Source organism: Cyprinodon variegatus, unplaced genomic scaffold (assembly GCF_000732505.1).
Source record: "Cyprinodon variegatus isolate N-32 unplaced genomic scaffold, C_variegatus-1.0 Scaffold408, whole genome shotgun sequence".
NCBI classification, from domain to species: domain Eukaryota; kingdom Metazoa; phylum Chordata; class Actinopteri; order Cyprinodontiformes; family Cyprinodontidae; genus Cyprinodon; species Cyprinodon variegatus.
The window spans coordinates 156420-171920 of NW_015150861.1; the positions used below are offsets into that span (position 1 = coordinate 156420).

General features: G+C 41.4%; 1 protein-coding gene across 1 annotated transcript; it reads right to left on the reverse strand.

The window, feature by feature from the left end:
- Positions 1-407: 407 nt before the first annotated feature.
- wsb1 (WD repeat and SOCS box containing 1) lies at positions 408-14395 on the reverse strand. Its single transcript, XM_015387955.1, has 9 exons — positions 14052-14395; positions 12813-12981; positions 11684-11967; positions 10100-10231; positions 9055-9155; positions 5612-5784; positions 3333-3446; positions 2017-2124; positions 408-1936 (listed from the first exon to the last, which is right to left on the reverse strand). The coding sequence occupies exons 1-9, from the start codon at positions 14089-14091 to the stop codon at positions 1774-1776; spliced, it is 1284 nt and encodes a 427-aa protein (XP_015243441.1). The 5' UTR covers positions 14092-14395; the 3' UTR covers positions 408-1773.
- Between the last annotated feature and the right edge of the window lie 1106 nt (positions 14396-15501).

Below are 15501 nucleotides of genomic sequence, written 5' to 3' on the forward strand. Positions count from 1 at the left end.
AACTTCAAGGATTCTTTGACATTATTTGGTGGAACAAGCAGTTCCTCCCTAAACCAGAGTGGCAGCAGTGATTGAGAACGTCTGCATTTTTTATTGTACTGAAGACAAAAAACACAGAAAAGGTGAGCCAGGCCTCATCATAGAAGAAAGCAGAGTGAATGAAGGTGCGCAGAACATTAGCCAACGATCAGGATCGAGTTTTAGCTGTAAGTCTCAATATGGGGCAAACGCTGCAGCTTGGCAGAGGGCTGCGTTCTCCCACCGCTTTGTTTAGTCATCACTGAACTAAACGCACCACTGCAGCCATGTTTCTGGTCTTCTCTGAGGACCATCATTCCAATACAAAGGAACACAACCCGTAGGAGAGAACCCATGTTTGGAGAACAACGCCAGTCAGTCCAGTTTTTATAGTAAAAAGTATTTATTTAAACAAGGTTTCAAAAACTCAATACATTCACAGATATACAGAAACATCAGAGTTCATCTGAGTTTCTCCATCAACCTGTAACAGATATAGAAAACATGTCTGCTTTGATTAGGCCGGGGTGTTACAGCTGCTCAGCCATTCTTAAAAAATAAAGTAAAAAACACAGAAGGAAAACCTTTGGCATTTACTTCACGCCGCCATCTGCTGTGGGAGTAGAATTAACACAAGGACCTCTCTCCTTTCTCACGTTTCATTCACATCTGGAGAAACTAGATCCTTTCTGAGAACGCTTCACTTTAGGGGGAAGCTTCCCTGCTGACGGTTCGTCCGTTAGCGGATTGGTGAGCAGATGCGGCGGCAGGTATTGCTTCCGTAATCCAGCCGGGTGATTGGACCGACTGATGCATACAATAAAAGGTAAGAAACGAGGTTTTGATATTTTCACATTAAAACAAAGCAATAAAGTAAAAGAATTTACAAATGTACAAATCCTGACCAAAAGGAACTACGACTGGGAGCAACGTGATCCAAGAAACTTTAAGAACCCGATTAGAAAATATTTAGTGTATTTAACCAGAACAAAATATAAGCCAATGTCCAGCTGAACAAATGACCTGAGACGGGTCAACGTGTCCCACACCTTCCCATCCAGACAGAAATACTGATTTTCTTATAAAAGGAACCTTCAATAATCGTTCTAGATTCAAAGAGCTGAGCATATGAAGCAACTTCAATCAGATGTTGTAAAGCTGAGAGAAAACAATGTTAAAAAAAGGTTGAAATGAGGATGATAGACGGGACCGACCCAGGGGCCGTAGTGTTTGGGTCTCAGGTTGATGGAAATACTGGCAGAGGAAAACACCCAGCGTTACTTTGAAAGAGTCAAACTTTTCCATTTAGTGTGGAGTAGAGGTGCAGAAGCAGAGGAAAAAGGAAGTAGGTTTTTATGAGGACAGACCTCCACGCTGCAAACAGAACCTGATGACTAAGAGAAAGACATTCAAAGCAAGCACCGCTGCAAGGCCTCTTTAAGTGCAACAGCCATTTCAAGTTAGAGCAGCCGAGGAGTCGCTAGAGCTGGACCTCCACATCTGCAGGAGCACAGCGACACCGCAGAGACCAGGAAACCCAGAATAACACGACTGTACTGGTCCAGAGAACCGTAGTAAAGCCATGTGAAAATAAATATGTACAAAGTCAAGCTGAAGAGCAGACGGCCACTTGGCTCAGAACCTACACTCTGCTCTTTATTAACATCGGGTCTAGAAGATTTGGGGGTTTTTAAAGAAGGTTTTCCGGCACACTGCTGCAGTGAGAAGTCCCTGGGAACCGGCTTATGGAAAGACTTAAATGACTCTGTAGGTCAGATAGTCCTGGAGGGGCGTGGGGATGGCTAGGGCTTCCACCTGTTGGGTGCTCAGAACCCGGCGCAGGGCCATCCTGCACATGTGCTGCAGACTGGCAACGCTGCGGGGACACTCCCAGAAGTGGACGCTTCCATCGCGGGTCCTACAGAGAGAGCAGGGAGGAAGAGGTGAATGAAAGACGTGAGGAAGGACGGACAGACTGTGGCTGATCCCGTTTCTTACCCAGCAGCGAGAACATTCCCTTCAGCAGAAAAGGCACAGCAGAGACCGTTGGACAAGGAGGCTACAGCCTGAGGAGCCCGTTCCTCAATACTCCAGAAACGGACCAACCTGAGGAGAACAGACACAGCTAGGTCAGCAATGGAGAGCTGCAGGATAAATCCAAAGAAACTATGTATAGCTCTGCTTAAAACGGGTCAAAATCACAACATGTTCTAAAGCAGAACATCTAAAACAGGAGCACAGAGGAACTCCTTAAAGGAATAGTACACCCAAAACATGATTAGCCTTCATTTTCTACTCACCCCCATGCTGAACAACACTCTGGAGTACTTTTTTGATATCTCAAATGCATCTGGAGATCTGGGAGGCTTCTTGCTGTCTGCTGACATTCAAATAATGGAGGTCTATGGTGACCGAGGCAGAAAGGTCCATAAAAGTCCACAAAAAACGTGTCAATATTCCTCCATACTGCTCGTCCAATGTATTCCAAGTGTCCTGAGTGGGTAGCATCCAGAATTTACTCAAAACGAAGTCATTTAGAATGTTTTTAGAGCATAAATAGCAGTGTATAGGATTTCCTGAAAGCGCGCACATGCGCGCTCACGACGCTACGGAAGCCGGCAGACCAAACCAGCGCATTCAGCTCGGCAAAGAACTCATGCTCTTCCTCAACACTGAAGTCCTCAGACATTTTTCTTTCGTTGTTTCTTTCTTTGCACAGGTAAACAGCACATTTCTTCTTCTACGCTTGCATTATTGGCAGAGCAGACGCTGAATGCGCACTTTCATCTGGTTTGGTCTGCCGGCTTCCGTAGCGTCGTGAGCGCGCATGTGCGCGCTTTCAGGAAATCCTATACACTACTGTTTATGCTCTAAAAACATTCTAAATGACTTCGTTTCGAGTAAATTCTGGATGCTACCCACTCAGGACACTTGGAATACATTGGACGAGCAGTATGGAGGAATATTGACACGTTTTTTGTGGACTTTTATGGACCTTTCTGCCTCGGGCGCCATAGACCTCCATTATTTGAATGTCAGCAGACAGCAAGAAGCCTCCCAGATCTCCAGATGCATTTGAGATATCAAAAAAGTACTCCAGAGTGTTGTTCAGCATGGGGGTGAGTAGAAAATGAAGGCTAATCATGTTTTGGGTGTACTATTCCTTTAAGCACTGCTTCCTTTCCAACAGGAGCCACCTGAAAGTGAGCTCTGGTAGAAGTATCTGGGAGTTCTGCTCTCGCTTCCCTCTCAGCTTATTTGTTTTGCCCTCAGCATGTTTATAGAGCTAAATCTGTCATGAGGCCACTTCTTACCTGTCATCAGTAATACTGGCGATGTGGCGGCCATCAGGGCAGAAACTCACAGAGCGGACCCAGCGGTCGTTGGCCCCTCCAGCAAAGATGGGCGACGGCGGAGGGAAAAGATGGCTGGAGAGGAAGATGGCAGAGCTAATTAATGGCTGATATAACCGTACCAGAGGACATGTTCCATCTGACCTATGGAGCGAATGGCAGTTAAACTTTCTCAGCATCATGTTTTTTGTTAGATTAACCTAATGATCAATTACTGTTCATGGTTTGTAAACTAGGGCTGGGTTATTAATTGCATTTGTAAAATAAATCACAATTTTAAAACCAGAGAGGCACTAATTTCAGGTCAGATTACAGTTAACAGCAGAACACTACGGCTGAATCCCAAACCGCTCATCTGTCACAACAGCATAGCTATAGTCAAAACCTGTTTATCCCTCTAGTTTGTACGAAAAATACACTTAAAACTACCTCAATGGGCGTGTATCCCTTTAGTCATGTACAAAAGAAAAAAAAAAGGGCAGATGGTCTTACGCTTCAAAAAACAATGAGTAATTAAATTGTGGGTAGCACTGCTGAAGGTTCTGAGTTCGATTCCCAGCCTGGGCTCTTTCTGGATACAGTTTGCATGTTGTCCCTGAGCATGCAAGGGTTCTCTGGCTTCCTCCCACTAGGGGTGTAAATAATAATTGTTTTGTATCGATGCATCGATCCAAAAGCAGACGATCCGATAAATCGATACGTCCACAAGAGTATCGATTGTTTTTTTGTTTTTTTCCTGCGGTCCATTTTTATCCATTTGCTCCTGGGCGTAATTCTCCCTCCCGTGCTGCGGTGGCGCTAAACCTATTTTGCCCTCCTACCTCTCTTCCTGGTTATACTCTTGCATTAGTGTGTTGCAGTGAGCTTGACACAGACATTTTTAAATTATGCTCAGTATTTAAGCGTGGTCTGTGCTACACGCTGTGGGTTTAGATACGGCCGAGGTGGTGAGGAAGTGGGGGCGAGTTTAGTCCGACGACGGAGGGACATGAGGGCCAAAAAGAGCGGAGATCCAGGTGGAAAAGGGTCCCAGCGGTCTCGCGCACCTTGCTCTTCTAGCGGGTCAAACTTCACGAGTTGTTTTCCGCATTTTCGGTCATAAAAACAAAACAAGCCGGCCTCCTGTCTGCGGCACTGTTTGCGGTCAGCTACAATATGGGAGAGGAGCAGCGGAGCGTCTGTGGAGGGGGCGGGATGCAACTTTTCTACTTCTGCTATTTGCTGTTTCTAAAAAAAATTTCATAACGATATTACAGCTTTCATTCATTGAAACATTGTCTAGCCTCTAAGGTGTAAAAAAAAAACAACAACTAATTAGCAATTAATCAAATAAAATCGTGGTGTATTCTTGAGTATCGAAAATAATCTAATCGTTGGGTCATGATGGATGTGATTTACACCCCTTCCTCCCACAGTCCAAAAACATGACTTTTAGGTTAATTGGTTTGTCTTAATTCTCCTTAGGTGTGAGTATGAGTGTGGATCGTTGTTTGTCCTGTCTGTGTTGCCCTGCGATGGACTGGCAACCTGTCCAAGGTGTACCTCGCCTCTTGCCCTTAAACAGCTGGAGATAGGCACCAGCAGCCCTTGTGACCCCAGCCAGGAAAACCCCAAAATCCAACATCCTCCGTCACACCACCACTGCGCTCCAGACCACATTCCAAAGCCTCTGCTGTTCCTCCTGTCTTGCTTCGCTCCGACTTCCTCTGAGATCGAGGAGAGCATACTCGATATTATTATTAAACTCATGGGAGCAAAACATGCGGAAAGGAACGCTTAATTTAATATGACCTTATAAAAAAAAAAAAATCACCATCTGCATTAAGCATATGTTCCGTTTCTGCTCTGTACGTGATCACTTGAAGTTCCTTTTTGTTTGGGTTGTAACAGGGATAAACAGGATCATACAAAACTATTTTTGTTCTCTACTTCCAAACTCAGCATCCTTCAGCCATTCCTGCAATAAGAAGTTTCTTTTGACTAGATTAGATTATACTTTTAAGCCCCTCAGTACAAAATAAATATATTGATGGAGATTTTGATGGGAGTATGTGGAATCTGGGGGTTAGCCTGACTGAGAAAGTTATTCAAGCATATTTAACAAACCTAAATAAACATAGCCTCAGATGTACTGAATAACAATATTCACGCCTTAACTGCAATTAATAATACTGGTGAAATAAATGCTTTGCAAGAGAGTAAAATGGTTTTAATGGTCACGAACTGACAGCGGTCCTTACCCCAGCTCCAAGAGGATGGTAGCCTTCTGATGGTCCCAGACGATGACCCTGGTGTCATACGAGGCTGTGGCCAGCAGGGCGCCATCAGGTGAAAACTCACAGGATACCACATCATTGTGGTGCCCCTCTAGTTTCCGGATCAGCGTGAACTTATCCATGTTCCATAGGAACACCTGCAAGCGGAAGCAAGGACTGGTTGGAGCTGATGGATTAAATGGGAAAGCAGCTGGATGCACTAAGTTCCATTTAACAGAAACAAAAAAAATCTACGACTCAATCAGACATAAATTAAACAAGGTATGCTCAGTGTCACAGAGATGACGTTAAACTAGCAGTGGCACAAGGAAACGTTTGAGTTAATCTGAAATCTACAGCAGGATATTATACTAGCATTAATGTTCAGTAAATAAACTTTAGAAATATTATTCTGGAAGAAAAAAAAAGTGAAAAAACAAAACAAATAGAAACTTAAGGTAACAAATTACTCCAGTGGTTTCTCCTTTCAGAGTTTTAGTTCAGTGTTTACAAAAGGCTGGCGTCTCCGACAGAGCCTAGGGAGAGAGACACATACTGCAAAGAGAAGAGCAGATTTTATGGCCAAAGGGCTGATTCCTCCGGCAGACAGTAGTTATATTCATGTCCACACACACGTCCATGCACACAAACAGCCATGACTCCTGCATTTAAGCTTATCAACATAGATCTAAGAGCAGAGTGCTGCTTCTATCTCTGATTTCTACAGAGATGAACTGAAACTTGATGCATAAGGAGGGGTTAGAAATACTTCCCTGCTCTTCTGTAATAAAGTAGTTCCCCTTTTGTTTCAGCTTCAGCGTTTTGCTGAATCGGTTTTTAATATTTCCAATCTTTTGCTGTTCATCTGTTATTGCTAAAAGTTTTCTGAGGGTCAAAATAAACCAGAACAGCCAATATTAAAGGATTCTGTTTCTGTAATTACATAATAACATTTAGAAATGCAGTGATAGAGATATGGTGCTCGTGTTTAACTTGAGTAAATGCGACTAAAGAGGAGTTGTTACTTTGCCAGAGGCAGCTAAAGCCGGGCATACACTGTATGAATTTTTGACCTCTTTAGGCCCATTCTCCAGTTGTGCGAGAATTTTTCAATCAAGCCAACTTTCAGCCTGATCGTCGTGTAGTGTACAGCGGGTAACGAGGGGCGATCTGCCTCTAACGACCACCTCCCTGATCAGGAATCGTAAGGTCGGGAGAAAATGCTTGAAATTCAGTCGGCCGTCTTAAGATGGTCGTGGCCAAATCGCTCAACGGGTAAACAAGGATTCTTCTTCTTCCTCTCAGATGAAAACACAGCATGGCAGGGGTGCAATGAGTGAAATGGAGTTCTTTCTGTAAATTTGACAGACCGTAGTAGCCACGTTTGCTCAGCCACGTTTTTGTCCAAATACATCATCGCCTTTTCTTTTTAAGGCTTTCAGCACAAAATTGCACAAATTCTTCTTCTGGTTTGGGTTCCGGATAGACGAGTCTAAGTAGCTTCTTCTCACTGCGGAGCTGAGTCCCACTTGGTTTTTAGAGTTTACAGTGAGAGCATGTTCAGGGTTCCTACAGCATAAGGCAAGTTAAATTCAAGACTTTTTAATGCCATTTGAAATAAAAATTTAAGACTAAATTCACAAGAAACACAAGAAAAACCTGCTTGCAACAACTTAACCCAAAGGTTTATTTTAACATAAACCACTGCACGAATGTTTCAGATTTTAAAAGCTTCCCATACAGGAAGAAAGCTAAAAACACACAAATGACAGATATATTTTAACAATTATTTAACTGAATTCTCAAACTCTGTTTTAGCAGGGAACAAAACTAATCAGTTTTAAAGCCACAACATAACCAGTGCTAAGTCTTTTTTGCAGCTATTTTTCTTTGTATGGTTTTCTTAGTATGTTTGATTTGGTGATAAGTGGAGGCGTTGCAGAGACAAGGGTGGAACTAAACTGAGAAATACCGGCTGTTTCTCTGTAATTCAATTTTGACGCTTTGTACTTTGTATTTTGTGCTTTGCATGTGCGACTCCACTGCCTTAATTCCCATCGTTCTGAGCTCGAATCACTTCATGTACAAAATCCACTGAGCCTCATGTATGTTCCCTGGTTTTAGCCATGGAGGAAACTCTTGGCTGGAGACAATTTTGGTTACATTTACACTTGCTCATATTTTCCAGACAAAAAGTTAAAGGTGCATCTCCCAAATGTCCCGGCCGCAACAACGCTTTTATTGGTTCTGCTATCGGGACGGAACCAATAATGGCGAGCCGTTATTTTTTCTTTTATAAAAAAAGAAAATTGTCAATTTTTACATTTTATTTAGATTAAACAAATAAATCGTAATAAAAAAAAATCCTATTTATGATGTTTAAAAATTAAGACCTACGAAGGACTGATTTAAGACATTTTAATACCAATTAAGGCCTTGGTTTTATTTTGAAGAATTTTTTTAAGGACGCGCTGGAACCCTGATGTAGATTGCATCACTGTTGTGTCACACAGTGTGAGAACAAACATTGTGAGCTGTGAACTTTTAAACCCTGCGGTTTCGTCGTACAGTGTGAGCTGAAGCTGCGTGCAACGATTGAAAATATGGCACAGTGTATGCCCGGCTTAAAGGCTGCCGCATTTCAACAGGAACTACTGTGTGCAGAAGGGATCTGGTGCTAGTTACAGATGGGGGGGCAGGGGTGGAGGAATACAGGCCTATCTTCACCACCAGCTCAATGAAATTATTGCCATCTATTTTAAAGTGAAATGTCCAAAATAAATAGAGGAGGTAGACAGACACAGAGCAGCACCTACGTACAGATTGACCTTGCGGGTCAGGTGCCCCTGGCCAGGCCTTTGGGCATTGTGAACTGTGCGTCCATGGTTTACACCGGCTGCTCAAATGTCAGCGCGGCGCTCCTTTCAAAACCAATCACACACTGAGCTCTGCCACCACCTGTGACAGGAAGAGCAAGACACACACTGTAGGGACACAGAGCCGAACAGAACCGCTACCATGCTCAGCCTAGTCCAGCTCTAGTTAGAGGCCGTAAGGGCCGCAAACATTCATTTCAAAATGTCATTCAAATATTATCTACAAGCTATAATATCATCTAGAAGCTTTATATTAGCAAATCTTTCATTTACAAGCTTTTTTTTTTTTTTTTTTTAAACACATCCATAAGAAGCTTTATTTTGCTTTCTGCCTAGTTTCCAGTCTGGTTATGAGCCTAATTATCTAACTGTTCTAGGTCTGTAAGCCCCAGAGGAAACTGGTGCAGACAACCAATGACACTGAGCGGTTTAATCAAGGGGCAGGAAAGCTGGAAACTTTAGCAATTACAAGGCTGATTGGAGATAACATCACAAGCAACTGAACAAAGACATCAAGCTAAAGCTCCAGGAGGAAGAAGGATGAAAACGTACCGCTTTGCCTGCGCCGACCGAGCACAGGATGGACGAGTCCGGGGAGAAGGAGCTGCAGTAAACCCAGTTATGGTGTCCCCGTAAAACCTTCACCATGTTACCTGTTGGACATATTTACATACATACATACACTCATTTAATTCAGTTACTGGATAAATGATTGGATATTAAAAGGTTTGAGGGAGATTTTCCAGAATTTGAAACAACTTTGGTAAAAAAACTGCTACTATACAGTCAAAAGGGTTTTTCCACCTTAAATGCAAAACATTGTTTTGGTCTAATTACTGCTGCATTAAAATTGTTCTTCCAGCTACTGTTGGGTTTTAGAGACTTAATCTTTATGGTTGTTGTTGATCATCAATTGATCCATCGGGTTAATTGTTCCTTATGTTTGCCGGTGGAGATTTTCAGTCATCCAGGTCATATTCATTCCAAAAAGCTAAAAAAAAAATAATCCACTGGACTTTGTTTTCCAAGTTTGAACACATTTTGCTTCCAAATTCAGGAAGATTACAGTTCAAAATGTCTGAAATAGCGCCGAGTTCCAGGCTTTTATAGAGTAGCCCACCAAAAGCTTTGTAAATGGGTTAGTTCCTTATGTCACACACAAGTCAATTTTTATTTTAATAATAGTTCTATTCAATGAGCACTAAATGCCACAATCTTCTCAGACAGGATTTTCTGTCAGATTGCTGCCAAATTGGATTCAGTTTGTTCTTGAACAAGCATCATTAAAGTTAGTAGCAAAAGGAAGAACTTTTCAATCCACCGATGGTTATCTTTCACTTTGATCTGCTGTGGGCGTCGGCTGGCCTGCAGCCGCATGGATTTATTTTCTACAGGAAGACTCTATCCGTCTCATCCACACCACAAATAAGGCTGTTTGAGCATTTCCAACTCATAACTCTGCATTTTAGCTGAAACTAAACAGCTTATGAAGGATATTAAGTGTTTAATATAAATAAAAAGACCTCAATTAGCCACAGATTCCCAGATAAGCCCACCCATCAATGCTGGTTCATAATGACCGGATTGGACGACTCACCGTCATCTTTCAGGTCCCACACACGAAGAGTCTTATCTCTGGAAGCAGACACCAACATGAGGCTGCCATCAGGAGCAAAAGTCAGGTCCCGTACAACATCAGTATGGTCCATCAGATTCAGCAGCAGCTTTCCTGGAACAGATTTAGAGCAAAAGTTTCAATCTGCTACGATAAAGCTTGGTACACTTCAGTTTGACCAGAACCAGGTTTATATGTAAAGAAACTAATCAATAGCTGCTGAGCAACCAGCAGAGGAAAAGGAGGTGAAATCTCACACTTTCTTTCTAATTAGCTGCTGGAGACAGAAAAAGATGCGGATTCCAGACGGAACTCACCAGAGTAAACATCCCAGATCTTAATGCGACCATTGTTCAGGCCTGTGGCCAGCAGTAACTGGTCTTCGCCAAACTTGAACCGGTGCCACTCGATGTTGACACAGCGGCTCTGCTTCTCCGGCACAGAGGAGCCGAAGGCAAGACCCCAGACTATGTCCCCACAGTCGATGGTGTGTTCACGGGCTTCATCAGCTAGTGCGACAGTAAGGCCTCCATCGCTGTTTTGACGGGACAAACGCCTGGGACTAGTTGGAATGGTACCTTCTTCACCAGCGCTCACAGAACTAAAGAAGATTGAGGGGAATACAGATGGGGATGGTTAGAAAGGTGCAAGGATTAAGAAAGACTTGAGACTAAATGATTAAATTCATATTATTAAGAACTCAATTAGCCACAGATTCCCAGATAAGACCACCAATCAATACTGGTTCAAAATGACCGGTTTGGACGACTCACTGTCATCTTTCAGGACCCACTTTACTCTGTTATTACCATAGCAACATGTCAGCAGGTTCATCGTGTAAAGCTTCTAAAGCAGAGGGACAAACTTCAACCTATTTATGATCAAAATGTGGCTCAATTGGTCTGGAGCTGCACCAGTCGATTGTTCTAGAAATCGACTATTGCATCGAACAATCAATCAATCTTAAAAGAGCCGTTTTGTAAATTTATAATATAAAAAATTTGGGAATAAAGAAAAAACACTTTGTGCATTTTAATTAATTGCAAATGAAAAAACAAGTAAAAAATAAAATAGACATTTCTACATATTTAATTACACACAAATTAATAAAGAAAACATTTAATATTTAATAGAGAAAATATATTCTACGTTTATGAGAGTTTTTAGTTTATATCTGTAGTTTTGCCTTAATTATTGCTGCAAATAAGTTATTCTTTCAGCAAATGGCATGTTTTACAGTCAGTCTACCATTAATCTAAGTTCGGTTCACGGTTTCGTGGTCACGCTTTTCGGTTCGGTATATGTTGATTGATACACCGAAATCCCATAAAAATATATTAAATGAATGAAAAAAAGGGTTCAAACAGTTCAGAGTCCCCTCCCCATTCAGATGCCAAAGATGAAAGAAACGGCAATGGCCGCCACAAATAAATACATGATACTTACAAGNGAAACTAATCAATAGCTGCTGAGCAACCAGCAGAGGAAAAGGAGGTGAAATCTCACACTTTCTTTCTAATTAGCTGCTGGAGACAGAAAAAGATGCGGATTCCAGACGGAACTCACCAGAGTAAACATCCCAGATCTTAATGCGACCATTGTTCAGGCCTGTGGCCAGCAGTAACTGGTCTTCGCCAAACTTGAACCGGTGCCACTCGATGTTGACACAGCGGCTCTGCTTCTCCGGCACAGAGGAGCCGAAGGCAAGACCCCAGACTATGTCCCCACAGTCGATGGTGTGTTCACGGGCTTCATCAGCTAGTGCGACAGTAAGGCCTCCATCGCTGTTTTGACGGGACAAACGCCTGGGACTAGTTGGAATGGTACCTTCTTCACCAGCGCTCACAGAACTAAAGAAGATTGAGGGGAATACAGATGGGGATGGTTAGAAAGGTGCAAGGATTAAGAAAGACTTGAGACTAAATGATTAAATTCATATTATTAAGAACTCAATTAGCCACAGATTCCCAGATAAGACCACCAATCAATACTGGTTCAAAATGACCGGTTTGGACGACTCACTGTCATCTTTCAGGACCCACTTTACTCTGTTATTACCATAGCAACATGTCAGCAGGTTCATCGTGTAAAGCTTCTAAAGCAGAGGGACAAACTTCAACCTATTTATGATCAAAATGTGGCTCAATTGGTCTGGAGCTGCACCAGTCGATTGTTCTAGAAATCGACTATTGCATCGAACAATCAATCAATCTTAAAAGAGCCGTTTTGTAAATTTATAATATAAAAAATTTGGGAATAAAGAAAAAACACTTTGTGCATTTTAATTAATTGCAAATGAAAAAACAAGTAAAAAATAAAATAGACATTTCTACATATTTAATTACACACAAATTAATAAAGAAAACATTTAATATTTAATAGAGAAAATATATTCTACGTTTATGAGAGTTTTTAGTTTATATCTGTAGTTTTGCCTTAATTATTGCTGCAAATAAGTTATTCTTTCAGCAAATGGCATGTTTTACAGTCAGTCTACCATTAATCTAAGTTCGGTTCACGGTTTCGTGGTCACGCTTTTCGGTTCGGTATATGTTGATTGATACACCGAAATCCCATAAAAATATATTAAATGAATGAAAAAAAGGGTTCAAACAGTTCAGAGTCCCCTCCCCATTCAGATGCCAAAGATGAAAGAAACGGCAATGGCCGCCACAAATAAATATATGATACTTACAAGCTCCTGAGACAGCTAGTCCAAGGGATGAGTCTGACAATGCGATGTCCCTGAGACCAAGCAAAGTAGGAACCATTTGGTGCAAAGGCTACAGTCCAGGTCTCACGTCCAGACTTCTGGTCAAAGGGAGCAGCAGGGACCAGGAGTTCACCGATGAACTTCGCCTTGTCTGAAGGAAACAGAAACAACACGTTTTGTTATGGAAAGTGCAACAGAACTAGCAGTCCAAAATCAAAACAAAGGCTAATCATTTAGCCTCAAAGTGCCACACAGCACCAAAAAAAAAAGAAAAGAAAAATGAAAAAAAGAACATGTGAATCCAGAACAGACCCATATGGAGAAACTAAGAGGATGACTTGTTGTGAATTGCACCGATCCATATAAACAAAGCCTTTGATGGTTGAAAGTCACAACACAGTTGGTTTCAGAATTACTGGAATGTTCTGTCTTCGTTTGGATAATGAACTTTTAAATGGTTCTATAACTGCTGCTTGCATAACTATTCACAGAACCAGTTTCAGATGCTTCGCTTAGATAATGTGTTAGGAATGCTAACATTGGGAGGCTTTCCTTATCAGGCCTGTGGATCGCAGGGTTTTTCACTGTACGTGTTTACAGCTACAGGCAGCATGGAGCCTGTCGATGGGGCCAAGCCCTGTGGGGCCAAGGCCAAAAGCATTCAAAAATCAATAAAAAAAAAGGCAATTTCCCTTTTCTCCGATTATCTCAGTGTTGCGTTTAGCTAAAATAGAAGAAATGGATTAAAGTGTAAAAGGTTAACATAACAAACTGTACAGATTCGATGTCGAATGTCCTTCGTGTTTAGCTAGCTGATAAGAGCCTGACTAAATGCTTTCCATCAGAGGTATCCTCTATAAAAACAAACAAAAAAAGTGCCATGATTAAGGCCGATGCAAGGAACCGGGCGCCATGATGAAGCGATGCGTGAACTCCCGCCTGCGTTAGCGGGATCTGGAGCCCAGAAACTGGCTCTTTATCGGCTCACATTCAGGTACTAACTCCAGCTGGGATGGCTCTCCATCCAACCCGCACTTCACGCAGGTAGCTGGGGGGATATTTACAAGGAAAATACAACTTTACAATAAACACTTAAAACAATGACAGGATTTTTTAAAGCGCTTCGCAGCAGATAAAACTAAACCCGATACAATTTCGCGTTTTCAGAAAACCTGTCTACGTGACATTGTCCCGAGCGACATAAAGCAGAAAGCTACTTACCTAAATCATTTTCATTTACACAGTCCGGGAAGCTGGCCATCTAAATAAGAGCACCGACCGAAGAAAACAGCTGAACAACGAAGAAAACACCAAAAGATTTGAAAGAGATCAAATGGTCCGGTAGCGGAACAACGCCTTCTTTTCACAGACACAAAACTTAAATGAATCCTTCCGCAAAAGAAGAGCGGTAGGCGGAAGGATATCGTCCTCCTAGTTAAAATACAGTCCCCGTAAAATATGACGTAGATAATCTTTTTCTATCAAATGGTAGAGGAAATAAGATTTCTATGTCGTTCCACTCATTGGAACAAAAACATCTGAAGTTTAAATAATGTAATTTCAGCCGATCATTGCAGAAGGCGTGATTTGGGAAAGGTATATTTATTCACAGAACTGGTATGGTTATGGCACGACGAGTCTAACGTCACCACCGTTACCATAGTGACACCAATAGCACCTCCCCTCGTTGTTGTTTTTTTTGCCCTACAACTTTATTGTACCTTTTGGTTTTATACTCAAACAAGAAAAATTATGAAAGGAGGAAATGAATTTGAAGTTGTGCAATATCAAAATGACTCTCGTAAAGAGAGTGAAAGCTAATGAATGTGGGAGAAAGTTTAATAAATTAACACTTACGAACACATTAAAGCCACTGGAAAAAAAAAAACAAGAAACAAAAGTTTAATAAGTTCAGACTCCAAGAAAAAAATAGTTAACATACATTTTTTCTGATATTTATGGTATCTGTGTTTGTAATTATAATGTGTCACTTTTAAAAGTAACACATTTAATCTTTGCACATTTAATCCAATCTCAGCGTATTGGATTTACTGAAATGGTAACAAGTAACAGAAATATTCATAATCAGTTATGTCTTTTCAACATGTTCAGGGCATTTGCAGGGTCACAGGAGAGATAATTGGTGCACGGTTCCAGCAGCCATAAACCAGAACTGTCCACACCCTGGCAACCCTGGCTTAGAATAATTCATGTACAAATGGGGCCATAAGGCACAGACAAAGTCTTACCGACATTTCCTGCCCAAAATCTGCTTTTATAACAAATTAAATAATAGAATTGATAGTTTGAAACCAAAAAACCTCTTTCTCCTTCAGGCGAAATTCAAATGTCAGAACTAAAACACTGAAGGCAAATTCCACTTGTTTCAGTTCAATCCAAAAATACTTAATTGATTCCAAAGTAAAAACTGAATATTGTTGTAACTCTAATAGAGTTTTCAATTAGTTATTGTAGCTGTAGACAAGGTTTTTCATCAGTCTGATAACCCCAAGGTTGATCACAATGACTTTAACAACTTTTATTATTTGGTATACACAGAGTGAAAACAAAATGAATTTTTTTTAGTACAGCTTTTCAGACAGTAAATGGACGTTTCGATTCCTTAAAGTGCAGCAGTGTTTAAATGTAAACAGTGTGGGAGAAAAAACAT